General features: G+C 42.1%; 2 protein-coding genes across 5 annotated transcripts; one reads left to right on the forward strand and one right to left on the reverse strand.

The window, feature by feature from the left end:
• The first annotated feature begins 398 nt into the window (after nt 1–398).
• Nucleotides 399–8,595, forward strand: tfap2e (transcription factor AP-2 epsilon). 4 transcript variants are annotated; one of them, XM_048201017.1, is made up of 7 exons: nt 399–535; nt 1,975–2,424; nt 4,163–4,220; nt 6,567–6,798; nt 6,883–7,001; nt 7,295–7,433; nt 7,952–8,595. In XM_048201017.1, exons 1-7 carry the CDS (start codon nt 491–493, stop codon nt 8,211–8,213), a joined length of 1,305 nt encoding a protein of 434 aa, XP_048056974.1. In that variant the 5' UTR covers nt 399–490; the 3' UTR covers nt 8,214–8,595. The 4 variants fall into 4 exon arrangements, with proteins under 4 accessions (XP_048056974.1, XP_048056975.1, XP_048056976.1 ...); XM_048201018.1 differs by having other exon boundaries at nt 4,166–4,220; XM_048201019.1 differs by lacking the exon at nt 399–535 and adding an exon at nt 898–1,054.
• A 968-nt stretch (nt 8,596–9,563) lies between these two features.
• Nucleotides 9,564–18,572, reverse strand: psmb2 (proteasome 20S subunit beta 2). The gene is made up of 6 exons (XM_048201021.1): nt 18,346–18,572; nt 17,465–17,587; nt 17,163–17,233; nt 10,519–10,681; nt 10,382–10,431; nt 9,564–9,751 (listed from the first exon to the last, which is right to left on the reverse strand). Exons 1-6 carry the CDS (start codon nt 18,434–18,436, stop codon nt 9,650–9,652), a joined length of 600 nt encoding a protein of 199 aa, XP_048056978.1. The 5' UTR covers nt 18,437–18,572; the 3' UTR covers nt 9,564–9,649.

The raw sequence follows: 18,572 nt of genomic DNA on the forward strand, positions 1-18,572 counted from the left end.
ATTTGTTTATTCAACATTTAAAGAGCAAAATATGATGATGCTCCATTTTTACATTTGAAGGGTAAAATTAACAACAAAAAACAATCTAAAACTGTAGTTCAGATGCTGTCTTAAGTGTGTAATAAATGAATTAGCTGAAGTCATTTCAACTCATTTTTTAAAATCTGATGGTATAAACTTAAAAATGAAGTTGAAATTGGTTAAATTTGATGAGTTAAATGGAAAACATGTTTGACTTATTGATCATATCATTTTACAGTATTTTGTTCTTCATCAAAAAATGCTAAAATGAAGAAATGCAGCCATTTTCTGCTCTTAAACCTTCAAACATCATGACTTTTGTCTCTCTGAAGTTTATCCTCCGCCCATCAGCCTCTCTCTCTCTCTCTCTCCCTCTCTCTCTCTCTTTTGTCAATAAAGCTCGTGTCTGTCGGTGTCTCTCGGTTCAGACTCTCTTCTCTCCGTCTTCAGTTCAACTTTATCCAGAATCATGTTGTGGAAATCCCGGACCAAGACAGAGCCGTACTGCTTACAGGTAGGCTGTTATTAGCTCTCATTTACTTCAGTTTGACTACAGAAACCCGAAGATTTATTTATTTATTTTTTAACTGTGTTTTAAACAAAGTTTTGATGGCTATATAGTAAACCTATTACTTTAGATAGTCACGTGATAAAATCACGTTTAGAAACAATATTCTACGTTCAGAACCGGTTTATAAAAATTATATATATTTAAAAATCGAATAATAATCAGTAAAGTTTTGATGAAGCAACAAACCAGTAAAAAGCGCTTTTTCGAATCATAATGAATTAATTTAGAGGAATTAATTAATGTCCCTTTAAGGTGCCCCCCCTCCCCCTCGGTGTCGCGCTATAAGAGCTCGTGATGATGATGATGATGAACACAGTCTGATATAGAGCTTCATACATCACTGGGCTCGTGCATGGAGCGCGCGTGTCCGCCTGTGATCGCGCGCTGTTACTGATTTTACGCGTAAAATATATTTCTGATCTCGAGTGTGTCCAGATGTTAGTCCACACCTACTCCAGCATGGTGAGTTAAACTCTGACCTGATGGACTGAGTGTGTGTGTGTGTGTGTGTGTGTGTGTGTGTGTGTGTGTGTGTGTGTGTGTAATATGGGAGAAAAGTGTTTGATTGGAGATGTGTCACATGCTGCCACTGACTAAACCAAGATAACAAACTGTCTTTATCTGACTTGAGCTTCAACAAAGACAATCATTAAACTCGTTTATTCTCATGATGAAAAACACCAATTAAGATTTCTTTCGCTCCGAAAAATCGAATAGACAGAAATAATACAGAAACAAATAAAAAGTAAAATAATAATAATAATAAAAAAATAGATAAATGTGAACAGAAATAAAATGATTCTCTGTAAAATTACAGGGTTTCAATCGTAATATCCGAGAAACTGGAGAAATGAAAATGAACTGCGTGTTTTTCTGCGCTTCTAATCCTGTAAAGCGGTAAAGATATTAATTATTAGTCTGTCAATCCTAATTGTTTAAAACAGACACTCTTATTTCTGGAGCATTTGTTAAGCCATCAGAATTTTTAATTAGTATATTTATAATTAATAATAGGCTAGTATGATTAACGACCACTAATTTAATACACTGAAATACAGAATATATAATTCAAACAAATCAAATGAATATAGTTATCTTTCCAGGAACACCTGACATGTAAATGTAATAAATTATGCTAATTACAATAACTATTTACAAACAGCTCATAATTAACAAAGAGGCCTAATTAGGCTTCATATATACTGTGTATAAAAATCAACTCATTTTCGAAACTTAAAAATAATCTGGTCAAACCGAACTGAATTTAATTACTGATTTAAACACTTTCCTTGACAACGTGATCTTCCTCTCAGCAGTTTATTAATTAGTCACTTTAATTATCAGTATGCTGCAGACCATCAGTGTTGTGTTCTGACCCACAGGACCGCGCGGACGGACTGTCCAGCTCCTCTCCCAGCGGCCGGCTCTCGCAGCTCTCCTCGCTGAACCAGGCGGCCTATTCCTCGGCTCCGCCTCTCTGCCACACTCCGGCGTCCGACTTCCAGCCGCCCTACTTCCCACCTCCATACCCCCAGTCCTCGCTGTCTTATTCCCAGAGTCAAGACACCGGATACCCGCATTTACCGGACCCCTATCCGTCCATCAACTCCCTCCACCAGCACCAGCAGGCGGCGTGGCACTCTCAGCGCTCGCGCTCCGAGGACGCGGGGCTTCTGTCGCAGTCACACCGCGCTCTGAGCTTAGATCCGCGGCGGGAGTATCCGGGCGTCCCGCGGCTGCTCCATCATGGACTGGGAGAAGGAGCCGCGGCGCTGGGGGAAGGTCCTCTGGGGATGCACGCGATGGCTCACCACGGACTGGACGACATTCAGGTGAGTTTAAGCACTTTATCTTTAGTTTTTCTGTTTGACAGACATTAATGGGAGATAGTGAAGAATTATGATCAATACAAAAAAAAAGAAAATCATGAAATCATTAAAAGGCTAAGAATGGTTTAAGAAATATTAATTATTTTACACATTTTCATAAAATGTAAAGTACACATTTCAGGCATAATTCTAGACATATTTGTCTATTTATTGGTTATTTGTTTTAGAACATGAGACACTTTAGCGTGTTCAAAATTAATAATACAAATGTTTGTTTGTTTGTTTTTTAGTAAAAATTTTACATGAAACGGAAATATAAATATCTCCTAAATAACGATTTATTTTATAATGTTATTTGATGCATGAGTGCTTTAGTGTTTTTCTGCCGTGATGACTCTCCGTGTGAAAATTCATTTTGTACTTTAAAATATTTAATAAAACATTGTTAACAGCTCCTCTATATTTAATAGTATATGTCCTTGTCTAAAACGGATGAATATATTTACACATGTATAATTTAAAAACGCTATTAAAAGGAAAACAGAATCACAGCTCCTGAAATACTCTTCGATTCCTGAAATCTTAAAAATAAGAATTTTAAATGTAAAATGTGCTGCAAAAGTGGATATAGCGACTGATGGTTTATATTTGAGATGTTTAGGACATTTTTCATCTTTTGATAACAGTCAATTATATTTGCACGTAAAAATAAAATGATTCTCAATTAAAAGTTTCCGTACTGAATGATTCATGGCGCATAATAAAACAAATCATGATGCAAAAGTCTTACAAATAATTTTACTTCAACCTACAAATTCAAGAAGCGAATTCTCTTAAAAATAGATATTAAGAGATACAGTACAGTTTAAAGCCATCAGAATTTATCTTTTAAAAGTAAAGTATTTTTTTAATTTCCTGTGAATTGTCAGTAACTGGAGCAGGGATGAAGAATCTCTCATTAAACTGATGATTCGGATTCAAGTTCTTCAGAATCTGGTTTTGTTCTCGATGTTGTTCTTTCAGTCTTTCATTAGTTGCAGGTGCAGAATGAGTTCAGTGTGTCCGTCTCTGACTCTCACAGCGAGTCCAATCGGTTTCTCGCTCAATTATCCAACAAACAACTGGACTGATGATGGCGCGTGTCCGAGAGCCGAGTCTGACGGGAACGAGCCTGATAGTTTAATTTACCATAAAGCGACAAATAAGCGTAAATGTGTTTTTTTTGTTTGTTTTTTTTTTTTTTACTTAGTCCTGCGACAAATTGGTAAATATCAGAATGATCTATATTGTTTTATTCATGCATCGCTTTCAAATTACATACAATAGTTTAACGTGAGTATCCTAAAAATAAATAAAAATGTTTCCACTTTATTTCTTATTGATACTGCACGTGACATCATGAGGCCTAAAAACATTTTTACTCATTTCTATGAATAAAGAGTATCTACTGAGTTTAAATAAAAGAACATAATGTAATAAAATAATTGTAAAGCTTAGCAGCAGCATTTTTAGAATAATAATTTCCCAATAAAACAATTTTATGCACAACAGTATTTAGTGTGATCTAATCATAATTAGCATATTTTACAGATAAACATGTTTATAGTCAATATTTTATCAGAATATTGATCATGATAATAAGCTCTTGTGTCCCTCATCTAAAATAAATGTCAAGTGTAGTTTAACCAGTTCATCAAGGGAGATTAAATTAAGTGCACTCAGTAGTGCTCTTGTGTTTCAGCAGGGTATGGAGGAGGCGTCAGCGCTGGGGATCCTGGACCATTCAGTCATCAAGAAAGGTGAGAGTCTGACACACACACACACACACACACACACACACACACACACACAATAATTCAGCTCAGCAATTTCATTTGAAGTCAAGAAATCCTGTATTTCTGCCTCCTTCACCCTTCAGGCAGTGTCTGTTAATGAACTGTTCATGGTCATGTGAGAGAAAGAGGGGGATTAGAAACCGGCGAATAGAGGAAGAGAGCAGATAATAAAGTTGAGAAGAATTCAGAGCATCACTGTGCTTTTCCACTCACGAGACCGGAGAGTTAATAAGAATAGCTTCTGAACACTTTCAATCCAGCGTGTTTTCATTTGCATTTATTTCAGATTTATTGCATATGTTTCGTGTTTTATGAGATCTCGCATATTTACCGAGCAGCAGAATGGATGAATGGATGTAGGGAGATTTGTGTGTGGAGAAGAAACTGAAGCCTACACGAATAAACGGATCTGCTCTCACAGCTTATGCTGCGCTCGGCCGCGCGCTCAGAGCTGGAGCGGAGACGCGCACACCGCCCACGAGGAGCAGAAACCAACACTACAGAACGGGATATAGATCATATAACTGAAGCATGGAGTGTTTGTGCCAATCCACGGAGAGGGGAGGAGAGGAGAGTGTCGCGTAGCAACTACTTCACAAACATTTGCATTCGGCTTGACTTTCTGCAAGAGAATCATTACTTTTGAATAGTGAGTGAATTATACAACGACTTTCAGCACAGTCAATATTAAAATAATTTCTGTCTGTCGTTTTCTAACAGTTTTAAACAAAATAGCCTACTAATTTTGTGTAGATCTGCTTATATTTGTGCTAAATCTAGCCTATAATAAAGTCAAAATGACTGCATTTTTGATGACATCGCTAATGTAAAACGTACAGTTAATATTTCCTCAGGCGACGTCAAGCAATTTTGGCAATTTTTAGCGCATGTTGAATTTTGTTGCTGAAATGTTTAAAAAAGCTGTTTAAACTTATACATTTATGTCATGTAGGGCCTAAAAATGCATACTTTTAATGTCTTTTAACACATTCTTCTTTCATTTTGTGCGAGTTCCTTTCCGTGCTATCGGAATTATCGTAAAAACGAGTTTCCTAGTTGGAATTTGGACATGAATGCCCTTTCAAGTCGTATTTATTCTGGGAAACCCAAAGATAATTTTGATACCAGAGTTTCTGATTTGGGTGGGACATAAACTGTAAACATGGCGGAGGCAAGAACGATTGCCGCTGTAACTGGTATTTTTTATTACTTTTTTCCCACAACAGCGACATCAGCTTGTGTTGTCGTCGAGTATTTAGACATATATGATTAATCATTTGAAGAATACTGTATGATGTTGTATACACAGGGAAAATAGCACATTGACGGAAATGACAGAATCTAGCGTGGTGAATGTGTTTGTCAACAAATGCGAAATATCAAAATTAAATATATTCAATAGGTACATTTTGGCTTTAATAAGATTTCCTCAAGAAATAGCCAAGAATAAACCTGGTGTCCTCCATGATTCCTGTCTTTCCAACAACAGCATTTCACGACTTCTAAAGTGGGAAGTAGGAAATTTCCGACATCAGGTGAAGGCAGAATCACTCCCATCTTAACGGAGCTGATGCTTGACCTGCAAAAGTGTCCAAAACCTCTCTAAATCCAGCCGTCAGACCAGTAAACCACCTCGGGCTGGTTTTCCTCATCCGGGTCGTGTCTCCCTCTGAATCATTCATAGACCAGCGGATTTTCCTAATACATGCGTTCGCTGCACCTTCTCCTATTGAAGTCCACCCACACAGATCATAAGCGTCTGCGAGGATAATCTTATGAAAACAAATGAAGGTTTTTAGGAATTACGTAACAAAGACACTTGAGCTCAAATTAAAAACCAACAGTAGTCTGTTCTTCCCCGAACACTGATCATTATTAGAGTCTGAATGGAGGTTTGTGTCTTTATTAGAGGCTTTTAAACTTAACAGCCTGTTTTTATTTTTGCCATTTGATTAAATTGTGTTATTTTCAACAGTATAATTGTTGGGTTAATTTTAAAGTCAGATGTGAAGGAGCCAGAAAACTTTAATTACACTTGTGTGCACAACAGATGGAATAAGGTTTTCCCCCAATGGAGATGCAACACCCACTAGAAAATAAGAGTGAGAAACAGAAATTAAACACAGTGTCACTGAGACAACAGATGCCAACCTGTGGGAGAGCGTCTTAAAAAGGGTTTCTTAGCAGAAGGCCAAATCCAAAAGCACAAATTATCACATTTTGATACATCACTTACAGAAAAATAAGACTTCACTCTCCTGTGGTTTGGGATATTTCTGGCACTAAACATCTTTGCGTTTCCGTCTGCAGTGCCGGTCCCATCGAAGCTCAACGGATCGGCGGTCTCGGCCTTGTCCCTCACTAAAGAAGGCCTGGGTCTGGGCGGCGTGTCTAACCCCGCAGAGGTCTTCTGCTCCGTCCCGGGCCGCCTGTCCCTCCTCAGCTCCACCTCCAAGTACAAGGTGACGGTGGGAGAGGTTCAGAGACGTCTGGCCCCGCCGGAGTGCCTCAACGCCTCGCTGCTCGGAGGAGTCCTGCGCAGGTACGTGCGGGAGAAGACAGACGATCCGCAGATGCGTAGGAAGAATCTGTGAGGTGTTCATCTTTTCTGTCTGTTCTCCCTCAGAGCCAAGTCAAAAAACGGAGGCCGCTGTCTGCGAGAACGCCTGGAGAAGATCGGCCTCAACCTGCCGGCCGGCCGGAGAAAGGCCGCCAACGTCACGCTCCTCACAGCGCTGGTGGAAGGTACCGAAACATTTAATTCAACCCAGACGCACACACACGATCACATTACATCTACTGCACCGCCTCGTACCCCCTGCGGTAATTGTCTCAAACACAGCACACACACACACGACATTATCAGTCACTTAGGCAAGCGAGCTTATGGCGAGAACGTAGATGTTAATGTCAACCTTCCAGGGAGTGTTAACTTAAAACTATAAGTGCCTAAGAAGTCATTTTTAAACGAGCCCATTATCACCTCCAGCTCTCAGTCAGCATGTTCAAGTTCCATTTTTCCATCTCTCTCTCCTCAGGTGAGGCGGTTCACCTCGCACGGGACTTCGGGTACGTCTGCGAGACCGAGTTTCCCGCCCGGGCCACAGCGGAGTATCTGTGCCGACAGTCCGACCCGGATCAGCTGCCCACGCGACGCAGCATGCTGCTGGCCACCAAGTGAGTGAAGATATTTTCATATTATTTTGCTTATTATTATATTTATTTATATATGTAAATAAAGAAAAGTGAAAAATAAAAAATACAAACATGTATATATATATATATATATATATATATATTTATTTAACTCCATATAAAATAAAATATTTTACTGAAATATTTACTTAATATTTTTAAATAATTCAACTTAAACCAAAATCCACCATTAGATTATTGTTAGACAATTAACTTTAAGAGAAACATAAAAGTTGGGCAACAGGATAAACAAAATAATTGCAATTTCTTTCATGATTTATCTCCAGTATTTAGAAAGAAATGGAAATAATGTCACATTTTTATCTTATTTTTTTTCACGCACCCCCTAACCCCCTGATATGGATTTTTAATAAAATAACTACTTTCAGTTTTATTCGTGAACAAATTTTTTCCCCTCAGTTTATCAGTTTGTTCTTGCTCTAACTATCATTGAAACCACACATTTAATCACATGGCGTACTCTCACTCCACGTCTTCAGGGAGATCTGCAAGGAGTTCGTGGACCTGATGTCGCAGGACAGGTCGCCGTTGGGTGGCAGTCGCCCCACGCCCTGCCTGGAGCCCGGGGTGCAGAGCAGCCTGACCCACTTCAGCCTCCTCACCCACGGCTTCGGCACGCCCGCCATCTGCGCCGCCCTGTCCGCCTTCCAGAGTTACTTGCTGGAGGCCCTAAAACTGCTGGATAAAGGGGAGGGAGGAGGAAAGGGCCACCATGACAAGGAGCTGAAGCACCGCAAATGAACATTCGGGCGAGAGACGCTACCTCCCTCTCTTTTAGGAGCGTACGAGTGTATTTATGTGTACGAATGTGTGCGTTCACCCCGTTTCACGCCTGTACGGACCGGTTGCATTCGTTTGGTCTCCTGAGAAAACAAAAATGCCACGCGCTGCATGCGGACCGCAAACTCCCTCTGGACTCATGGGAGATCGGGACCCTGAACCGGTCGAAAGACGGCACGGACAATAAGGGTTGGGGTGTAAAAAGTAATTAGGTATTGACAAATGAATTTGAAAATGTCATTTTGTACTTCATGTTGTATGTTTATTATCAATGTTACTGTTCTTCTTATTGCTGTATCGCAATGTAAATGTAATATATTATTAAACCAACAACTGAAATCAACTGTTTGACAGGGTTATTATCACTAAGACTATGAAATAATGCTGAATGTAAAATATTAGCTGAAAAACAAAAACTAGGCAATAAAAAGTTGAAGCAATAAAATGACCTGAAATTAAACCCAAATAGCAGTATTTAAAATAACAATAAAAAATGGCAAAAGCACATAAACGAAATGACATGAAAACCATAAAAATAAAATGAGTTTCCAGCAGGTTTTTGCCTGGCGTAAACGGACTTGTTGGTGTGGTTCAAATCTGCCATGATTACAAAATTAGCGTGATACAAATTGAACACCCACAGGGGATGTTTGAAATTTCGAGCCCCATTTGCTAAAGGCAGGGTGACATTAACCCAAGCCGAAACCTCAATGTGACACAGTGACAAATCCTGCAGAATTACCTCTGAGATAAAACAGTCCTGACCGCGAGCCCCGAGGGGCCGGCGATCACCGCGGCCGCTGAACGCAGCTAAACAGTTGCTCGGCTCTTCTGCTCCTCTCACCCCATCTGTCACTCTACCTTTCTTCGTCTGCTCAGGGGCCCTCCGTCTCCATACCTGCCCCCCTGCCGGCTCACACACACACACACACACACACACACCCATCCCGAGTGTCAATCCCCCGCGCCGTGACCCCTCCCTTCTGCCTCTCGTCTCTCTGACACTCAGCAGGGCTGCTCTGCATCTCTCTCTGCCTGCAGGCGAACATATGCTGCTCGTCCCTTTAGATTCCGGTGTGTTCAGGAGAGAGGGATTGTTTAATGTTTATTAATCACCTGTCTGTGGAGGAGAGAGAGACGCGCAGACGAGTGCAAAAACACTTGTGTACAAAGCAGTGAGGAAACAAGCACACATCCAAAGATGCGCGCCGTTCCTCTTCTCCTCCTGAAACAGAAACAGGGTGCTTGTGTGCAAGAACCTGCAAGATGATTTCTGTTTTAATCAGCATCAGAACACAGAAGACCACATCGTTAACAGGCGGTCAATGTTTTATTAGAGCACAGAGGGTTACATTTGCAGTACAAAAGAGTGACTAGAGGGGAATAACAGAAGCTGCTCATTTGGCGCCAACGGGAAGCTTCTCCATGTCGTGGATGCCGTCTTTGTCGATCAAACGGACGGTGAAAGAAGGCAGGTTCAGGATGAAGCGTTTGTTGAGCTGTTGGTGAAACCAAAACAGTTAGAAAAGCTCGCAAACGTGATCAAAATAGCTCAGAAGTGGTTAGCGTAACCCACCGAACCAGAAGGGAAGGATTTATATGCTTTCTGAAGAACATGTGAGCGCTGCTCGACTACTGTACCAAATATTGGGGTCATAAATTAATTCTTTTATTGAGCAAGAATGCATTAAATTGATCAAAGGTGACTGAAGATATTAACGAAAGATATCTACTTCAAATAAATGCTGTTCTTTTGAACTTTTCCGCAGAAGTCTGAAGCAGCACAACTGTTTTCAACATTGATAATAATCATAAATGTTTCTTGAGCAGCAAATCATCATATCAGAATGATTTCTGAAGGATCATGTGACACTGAAGACTGGAGTAATGATGCTGAAAATTCAGCTTTGATCACAGGAATAAATTACACTTTACTATATATTCACATAGAAAACAGCTGATTTACATTGGAATAATATTTCACTATTTTTACAGTATTTTTGTGAGCAGAAGAGACTTTCAAAAAAAACAAAAATACTGACCCTCATAATTTTGAATGCTAGTTTAGGTCTATGAAATTTTCATGGGATAAATCAGTAATGATGAAATGACATGGATGAACAACGTACCTCCTCTAAACACTTCTTCAGCAGATCCACAGCCTCCTCACGAGTCAGATCTGGAGCGAGAAGAGCAGAAAAACTGGTTTAGAATTCGATAAATAAACTAATGATAATTATACAGCCATAAATAACAGTACAATCACCTGGTCTGTAGTATCGGTCCAGGATGGAGAGGGTGAGGAAGGCACCGTATCCGTGTGCGGCGAAGGGAGCTTTGGCGAGAGCTGACAGGTGATCCATATAATAAAGTCCCGGACCGTCGGCCTCATCATATCCTGCCAGGAGCAGGTTCACATGGTACGGAGTCTAAGAGAGAGAGAGAATTTATTTTTATCACTAGTGCAAAAATCCTAAATGCTGAACAAGAGTCAGTGAGGTGAAGGGTCTTGTGTCGTCCTGAAGGGGTTTATTTTGTGATAAAGAGCTGACTGTACATTAATCAGCTTATCACACGTCCAAACCAGACGCGACATTTTAGATCGATTTAGTTGCGAGTGCAGTGCGCTTGAGAGAGACTCCGCCCACACGCTCTTCTGATTGGCTGTGATTTCGGATTTAGTTACGAGTGCAGTGCGCTTGAGAGAGACTCCGCCCACACGCTCTGATTGGCTGTGATTTCGGATTTAGTTGCGAGTGCAGTGCGCTTGAGAGACTCCACCCACACGCTCTTCTGATTGGCTGTGATTTCGGATTTAGTTACGAGTGCAGTGCGCTTGAGAGAGACTCCGCCCACACGCTCTGATTGGCTGTGATTTCGGATTTAGTTGCGAGTGCAGTGCGCTTGAGAGAGACTCCGCCCTCACGCTCTGATTGGCTGTGATTTCGGATTTAGTTACGAGTGCAGTGCGCTTGAGAGAGACTCCGCCCTCACGCTCTGATTGGCTGTGATTTCGGATTTAGTTGCGAGTGCAGTGCGCTTGAGAGAGACTCCGCCCTCACGCTCTGATTGGCTGTGATTTCGGATTTAGTTGCGAGTGCAGTGCGCTTGAGAGACTCCACCCACACGCTCTTCTGATTGGCTGTGATTTCGGATTTAGTTACGAGTGCAGTGGGCTTGAGAGAGACTCCGCCCTCACGCTCTGATTGGCTGTGATTTCGGATTTAGTTGCGAGTGCAGTGCGCTTGAGAGAGACTCCGCCCTCACGCTCTGATTGGCTGTGATTTCGGATTTAGTTGCGAGTGCAGTGCGCTTGAGAGAGACTCCGCCCTCACGCTCTGATTGGCTGTGATTTCGGATTTAGTTGTGAGTGCAGTGCGCTTGAGAGAGACTCCGCCCTCACGCTCTGATTGGCTGTGATTTCGGATTTAGTTGCGAGTGCAGTGCGCTTGAGAGAGACTCCGCCCACACGCTCTGATTGGCTGTGATTTCGGATTTAGTTGCGAGTGCAGTGCGCTTGAGAGAGACTCCGCCCTCACGCTCTTCTGATTGGCTGTGATTTTGGATTTAGTTGCGAGTGCAGTGCGCTTGAGAGAGACTCCGCCCTCACGCTCTGATTGGCTGTGATTTCGGATTTAGTTGCGAGTGCAGTGCGCTTGAGAGACTCCGCCCACACGCTCTGATTGGCTGTGATTTCGGATTTAGTTGCGAGTGCAGTGCGCTTGAGAGACTCCGCCCACACACTCTTCTGATTGGCTGTGATTTTGGATTTAGTTGCGAGTGCAGTGCGCTTGAGAGAGACTCCGCCCACACACTCTTCTGATTGGCTGTGATTTCGGATTTAGTTGCGAGTGCAGTGCGCTTGAGAGAGACTCCGCCCACACACTCTTCTGATTGGCTGTGATTTCGGATTTAGTTGCGAGTGCAGTGCGCTTGAGAGAGACTCCGCCCTCACGCTCTGATTGGCTGTGATTTCGGATTTAGTTGCGAGTGCAGTGCGCTTGAGAGAGACTCCGCCCACACGCTCTGATTGGCTGTGATTTCGGATTTAGTTGCGAGTGCAGTGCGCTTGAGAGACTCCGCCCACACACTCTTCTGATTGGCTGTGATTTTGGATTAGTTGCGAGTGCAGTGCGCTTGAGAGAGACTCCGCCCACACGCTCTGATTGGCTGTGATTTCGGATTTAGTTGCGAGTGCAGTGCGCTTGAGAGAGACTCCGCCCTCACGCTCTGATTGGCTGTGATTTCGGATTTAGTTGCGAGTGCAGTGCGCTTGAGAGAGACTCCGCCCTCACGCTCTGATTGGCTGTGATTTCGGATTTAGTTGCGAGTGCAGTGCGCTTGAGAGAGACTCCGCCCACACGCTCTGATTGGCTGTGATTTCGGATTTAGTTGCGAGTGCAGTGCGCTTGAGAGAGACTCCGCCCACACGCTCTGATTGGCTGTGATTTTGGATTTAGTTGCGAGTGCAGTGCGCTTGAGAGAGACTCCGCCCTCACGCTCTGATTGGCTGTGATTTCGGATTTAGTTGCGAGTGCAGTGCGCTTGAGAGACTCCGCCCACACGCTCTGATTGGCTGTGATTTCGGATTTAGTTGCGAGTGCAGTGCGCTTGAGAGACTCCGCCCACACACTCTTCTGATTGGCTGTGATTTTGGATTAGTTGCGAGTGCAGTGCGCTTGAGAGAGACTCCGCCGGACGTACATGACTGTTGTGCTCGTGTCTCTTGCAACATCTCGCTCATGAGCGCCGCATTAAGACGCCGAGTCAAGTTAAAAGAATTTCAACTTTTACACGCAGCGCCGCTCATCAATGTCAGTTCCAAAACAGTGGACCAATCAGAAGAACTCAGAGGCGGGCAAGCGCTGTGCAAGCGTTCTGTTTACAGTAGCAAGCTGGCATGGCAAATGTTTTGATTGTTATTGAATCACGTCTCAAAAGCACGTTCCTGAGCGCTGCATCTAAAAACGCGAGACGCAAAGACATGTTCTGTGTGAACGAGCCCAGACTCCGCCCACACGCTCTTCTGATTGGCTGAGATTTTGGATTGATATGGTTGTGACTCACATCTCATGCCTGGTGTGGACGACAAATTGTCGCTGGAATCTGATCGCGTCTGGGTTAGGACAGTGTAATAATACTGATCCGAGTCTTTTTTATTATGAGAGAAAAAACACTAGCACAGATATGTAGGGAATCGACTGGCTGGGGAAATACTTGAAACCATTTGAAAATAAAATGAAAAACAAATTGAGCACAGAATCAAAGAATCTGATCGAAAACCTCAACAACAGCCAAACTTTAACTTCAACATGAGAAGATGGAGGGAGAGAGAGAGCAGAGGGAGGGGTGTGAAACAGCCGAGAAAGGGGAGTGAAGTGGAGGGGGGTGTGGAGCGGAGCGGTCTGGGGGGGTCGTGGTGTCACCAGCAGTGTGACATCTGCAGGAAGACGGCACCCCTGCTGCCGCGAGCACTACCCACCTCCTCTCTCCGCCCTGGAGCAGTGCCAGCTCTCATTAAACTTCTCTGAGTCCTCTATTGCGCTCGCTCCATCTCAAAACTCTGCTCCGCTCAAACTACATTCACTTTCCCTGCGTTTCTCAGACAGGGAGATTTCAATCCACATTCTGCATTCGGCCAAAATCAGTGCCGCCGGGTGGATTTAAAGGTGAAGCGTGTCATTTTTACAATGATAAGATTCATTTCACGTTAAAGCCCAAGACATTCGTTCTCAAAGGCCTGACACGCTCAACTAGTGACCGAAGTGCACTTCAGTTTCGACAAGCACACTTAAAGTCGGCATGAAACGGAAGCTGCGATAGTGTTTTCTTCCCTACTGCGATACACACAAACGGATTCTGGAATAAGAACACATCAGGGTTATTATGATAACTAAAACCATAAAATAACATTTTCACTACTTGAAATGAAATAAATGTAATCTGAAATTAAAGCAACATTTCTCATTTTCTTTTGTGTAACTTGATGTCCTAAAATAACTTAAACTGAAATAAAAAAAAAAATGTATAAAAACTATATAGACATATTTTTGTGCAATTTTTGCACTCCCACTTTCTGAAGAAAATGTATTTGTTGTTTTCGCAAGTCTGCTTGCCGTCGCAAAAACGAAACACTGCCCATTTAATTCCAAGATTTTCATTTGTGTACAAAACACTAAAAATAATCTACAGTACTAACATGAAGTACCTTTAATATCCATGGAAACTTTTAATCGCACACAAGTTTCTTTACAGTAGAAAAAGGCTCATTAAATCATTAAAATGTTCTTCACACACACACAAAAAAGATCACTGAAAGGTTCTTCAGGGAACCCAAAATGGCTCTTCAATGGCATCGCTGTGAAAAACCCCTTTATTTAAGTGTAAAAGTGGATTTACAGCGTCCAGCTCCTCTCGGCGTGGATGAGACTACAGCAGCTCACCGGAGAGGCTTTAATCTGATCTGGGCCGTCCCCTGCTCTCGGCGGGCCGTTTGCGTAAGTAAACACCCCCTAGAGAAGCTCACCTGTGCAATATGCTTCACTCCCAGCAGGGAGGGTTTGGAGGAGCAAGACAAGATTTGAGTTGCTACGAAATTCCCCCGAGCGTCACCCACCCCTCCGCTCCGACTCAACACCTGTCTGCGCTCCAAACACCACCGCCTCGCTCTCACCTGAGTCCCAAACAATCCGAGCGACACTGAACAAAAGCTCGGATCATTCGCTCGTCCCGGCTTCCGCTTTCATCTTCTGTGCGGTTCGCTCCCGCCGCCCCAGGACACGTTCTCCTCTTTGGCATCTCTGCCCAATCTGCCGTATTAATTGTTCATCTGTAGCGGAACAGGGGAATGCCTCGCAATATGGCACCAGTAATTATTTGTGCCAGTGTGTCGGGCGGCCAACAGTGTTTCATGTGTGCCAGTGATGGAAAACTGTTGCTGGACGGAGAGCTTGAGGGGACGCTGGACGCAGCACACGGTTAAAATAAAAAGCTCAACACATGAAACGTGTTCAGAGTTCAGAACCGTACTCCGGTCTCGATCTGAGCATCTGCCGCCTCTTTCTCTCTCCGTGAAGATCCGTCTGCGGAGCCGCTCCAGGGGAGCCCCAGAGGCCCAGTTGTTTTTTTAGAAACCTGGTCCTTGACATCGCTCTCATTTAAACATCCCCAAGGGTTTGAGCACGGGTTAAATAACACACAAGGTTGTACTACTACCCATAATGCTTATTTTAAAGGAGAATCTGAGGAAGCAAAACCCTTGAATGTTTTACACATGGAGGATTAAGGCAGTTTGCAAGTATCAATATGTGAAGGACGTGCGTTAGTCAAACAGGCTCGTTCGAGGAACAATACTGAACCGGACTGGCTCTGGCGTTCGGATTTAGACGAGTGAGAAGAACGCAGATTCGTGAACTTGTAGCACTTCTTCGCCCCCTGAGACGCCCCCCTGACCCCCCTTTTGGCTCGCTCTAATTGTTTTTTGTAATCATTTTCTCCACTCTGTTATTGTGACAGGAGGCAGTTACACTCTTCCTAACAAATTAACACACACACTAGCAGACAAAAGAGGCAGGATGGCGACAAGCCCATTTTTACACAGATGGGTGCACTCTATGTTGCCCTGAGTTTAACACACACACACACACACACACACACACACACACACACACACACACACACACACACACACACACACACACACACACACATTTGGGGAATGTATCTTATAAGCAGGATCACATTACAGAGGAGGAGCAGGTGTCGACGACCTCTGTCACCTTGATATTACATCTACACATTCAAAACACACTGACATCTGTTTCTGAGCACATTGTGCACCGGTTGCATTCAGAATTCAGATCTACTCTCTTTGCTCTCTAAAAAAGGACAGATACATATATATACATCTCTGTCCTTATATATATATATATCTCATTAGGATTTTCATACAAAAACATTCAGATTTTAGCTTTTCAAAGAAAGTGTATGTTTTACTTTATTTGTCATATCAGAAATCATTCTAATATGCAGATTTTCTGCTCAAATATTAATAGTGATTTTTATATGCAAACACACATTTTTTTCAGGATTCTTTTATGAATAGAAAGTTCAAGATTTCATGCATCTTTGCTGAATAAAATAATTTACATGATTACATTTAAATTGTAATAATTAAATCATTTAAATTTTAAAATGGAAAAAAATCCCAAACTTTGAGTGGTAGTGAAGCAGCACAACTGTTTCCAACACTGATAATAATCATGAATGTTTCTTGAGCAGCAAATCAGCATATCAGAATGATTTCTGAAGGATCATGTGACACTGAAGACTGGAGTAATGATGCTGAAAATTCAGCTTTGATCACAGGAATAAATTACATATTAATATAGTAACTTATTAATATAGTGTACTTTTAAACTGCAAAAGTGGCAGTAAATACATTTATAATGTTACAAAACATTATATTTCAAAAATATGATGTTCTACTATTAAAGAATCCAGAAAAAATGTACGATGGTTTCCACCAAAAGTGTTTTCAACATGATATAATATATTATATATAATGATCATAAATGTTTCCTGAGCACCAAATCATCATATTGGAATGATTTCTGAAGGATCATGACTGGAATAAATTACTTTTTAAAATATATTAAATTAGAAAACAGTTACTGTAATAATATTTTACAATTCCCGTTTACAAACAGGTTTCTTGACTAACGCTCTGATTAATGTATTTGTATGTTTGCACACGTCAGCTTTAAAAACTGCGCTTCTGTGATGTTTGATCATTTAACTCGAGGATTGATCCGTTCTTGACGTATCCCAGATTGGGAATCGCTGATCTACATTATGTGCATCTATTGAAAGATCATGTTTTGTGGTCCAGTGGAGCGGTTCTGTACGCACCCGACTCCGCAGGTAATCTGCCAGGTTCTTCCTGGTGAAGTTGGCAGCAGCAGCTGGACTGAGCTCATATCCTGAGGAAAGAGGAAGAACAACCAGGATTAATCCAGAAAACAACAGAAACAGTATCAGAGATTTGAGACAAACGACATTAAATGTTTGTTAAAAGAGAAAAACATGCCTAAGAAATCTTCTGAACTGAAGACTGAAATTAACTTTATTCCAGAAATTCATGTCAATAACGTTCAGAACTAAAAGCCGTAGTGTGACTTTCCATCACAAAAATGAGAAAAATGAACGTTTACCATTTCTCATTTTGTAAAGCTGGACGTTCTTTTGGATGTATTCTGCGAACTGTACGGTGTCTCCGGCTTCTCCCACACACAGCAGCAGGATCTTCTCGCTCAGCTTGAACATCTTGTCATAATCTGGTCAGAAAACATCACAGGGAATCTTAACATCGTATCTGGAGCGTGTTACTGGATCTCAAGGTGCTGTACTTGTCTTAAAGTCTCCTGTATCGACATATTATCATAATCCTGATGCGATAGAATCAGCCAATAGCCTTTAGTTTACAATAAACATTATTCGATACTGCAAGTGTTTGTCAGAAGTTGATGACATTAGAGGGAGAGAAATGCTGTTCCTGAGAACATTTTATTGGACAATAAACAAGCAGAAAAAGCTTTCGTAATATATGTGTTTGTTTGTTTGTGTGTGTGAGTGTGTGTGAGTGTGTGTGTGTGTGTGTGTGTGTGTGTGTGTGTGTGTGTGTGTGTGAGTGTGTGTGTGAACACACTCTTACTTTCACTTTCAGAAGTGAATCGCAAACTCATCCTGACACTCGAGGACAATCACACAATAACTGAAGTGCTGCTCATGTTAAAGTGTAGTAAAGTGTAATAAAGTGTAGTAAAGTGAGTCTAAAGGAAGTGTAACACTCTGAGAACTCTATTATATTTGAATATATTAATATGTAAATCAGTTCAGTGTTAGCACAGAAGCTACAGCAGCTAAAGCTTCTTATCATTATTCAGAAGTGAAGAACATTCAGAGGAAATGAAAACAGAAATGATTAAACAGTGAAATGTGGTTAATAACTGTGGTCTGCAGCATCTGGCCGGTGAATAACTCTCGGTTGTGTCGGTCAGGGAGAAGCTAACTCGCTACTTCAGCTCAAACTCACCGTGTTTCATCTGGATGATGCTGCTCGCCGCCACATTATCCGCCGCCACCAGCACAAAGTCCGGCCCCTGGATCCCGATCAAGTACTCCATATTCAGACTATCACACAAAAACACGCTCCGTTCAGCAGTGCACTAGCAGAGCAGCTCTCTCAGATATTACACAGCAAAAGCTGAATGGAGATCCTCAGCGGCGCGCTGTTCACACGTCATCAGAGAGCGCGTGCGT

Source organism: Megalobrama amblycephala, linkage group LG9, assembly GCF_018812025.1.
Source record: "Megalobrama amblycephala isolate DHTTF-2021 linkage group LG9, ASM1881202v1, whole genome shotgun sequence".
In the NCBI taxonomy this organism is placed as follows: Eukaryota; Metazoa; Chordata; class Actinopteri; order Cypriniformes; family Xenocyprididae; genus Megalobrama; species Megalobrama amblycephala.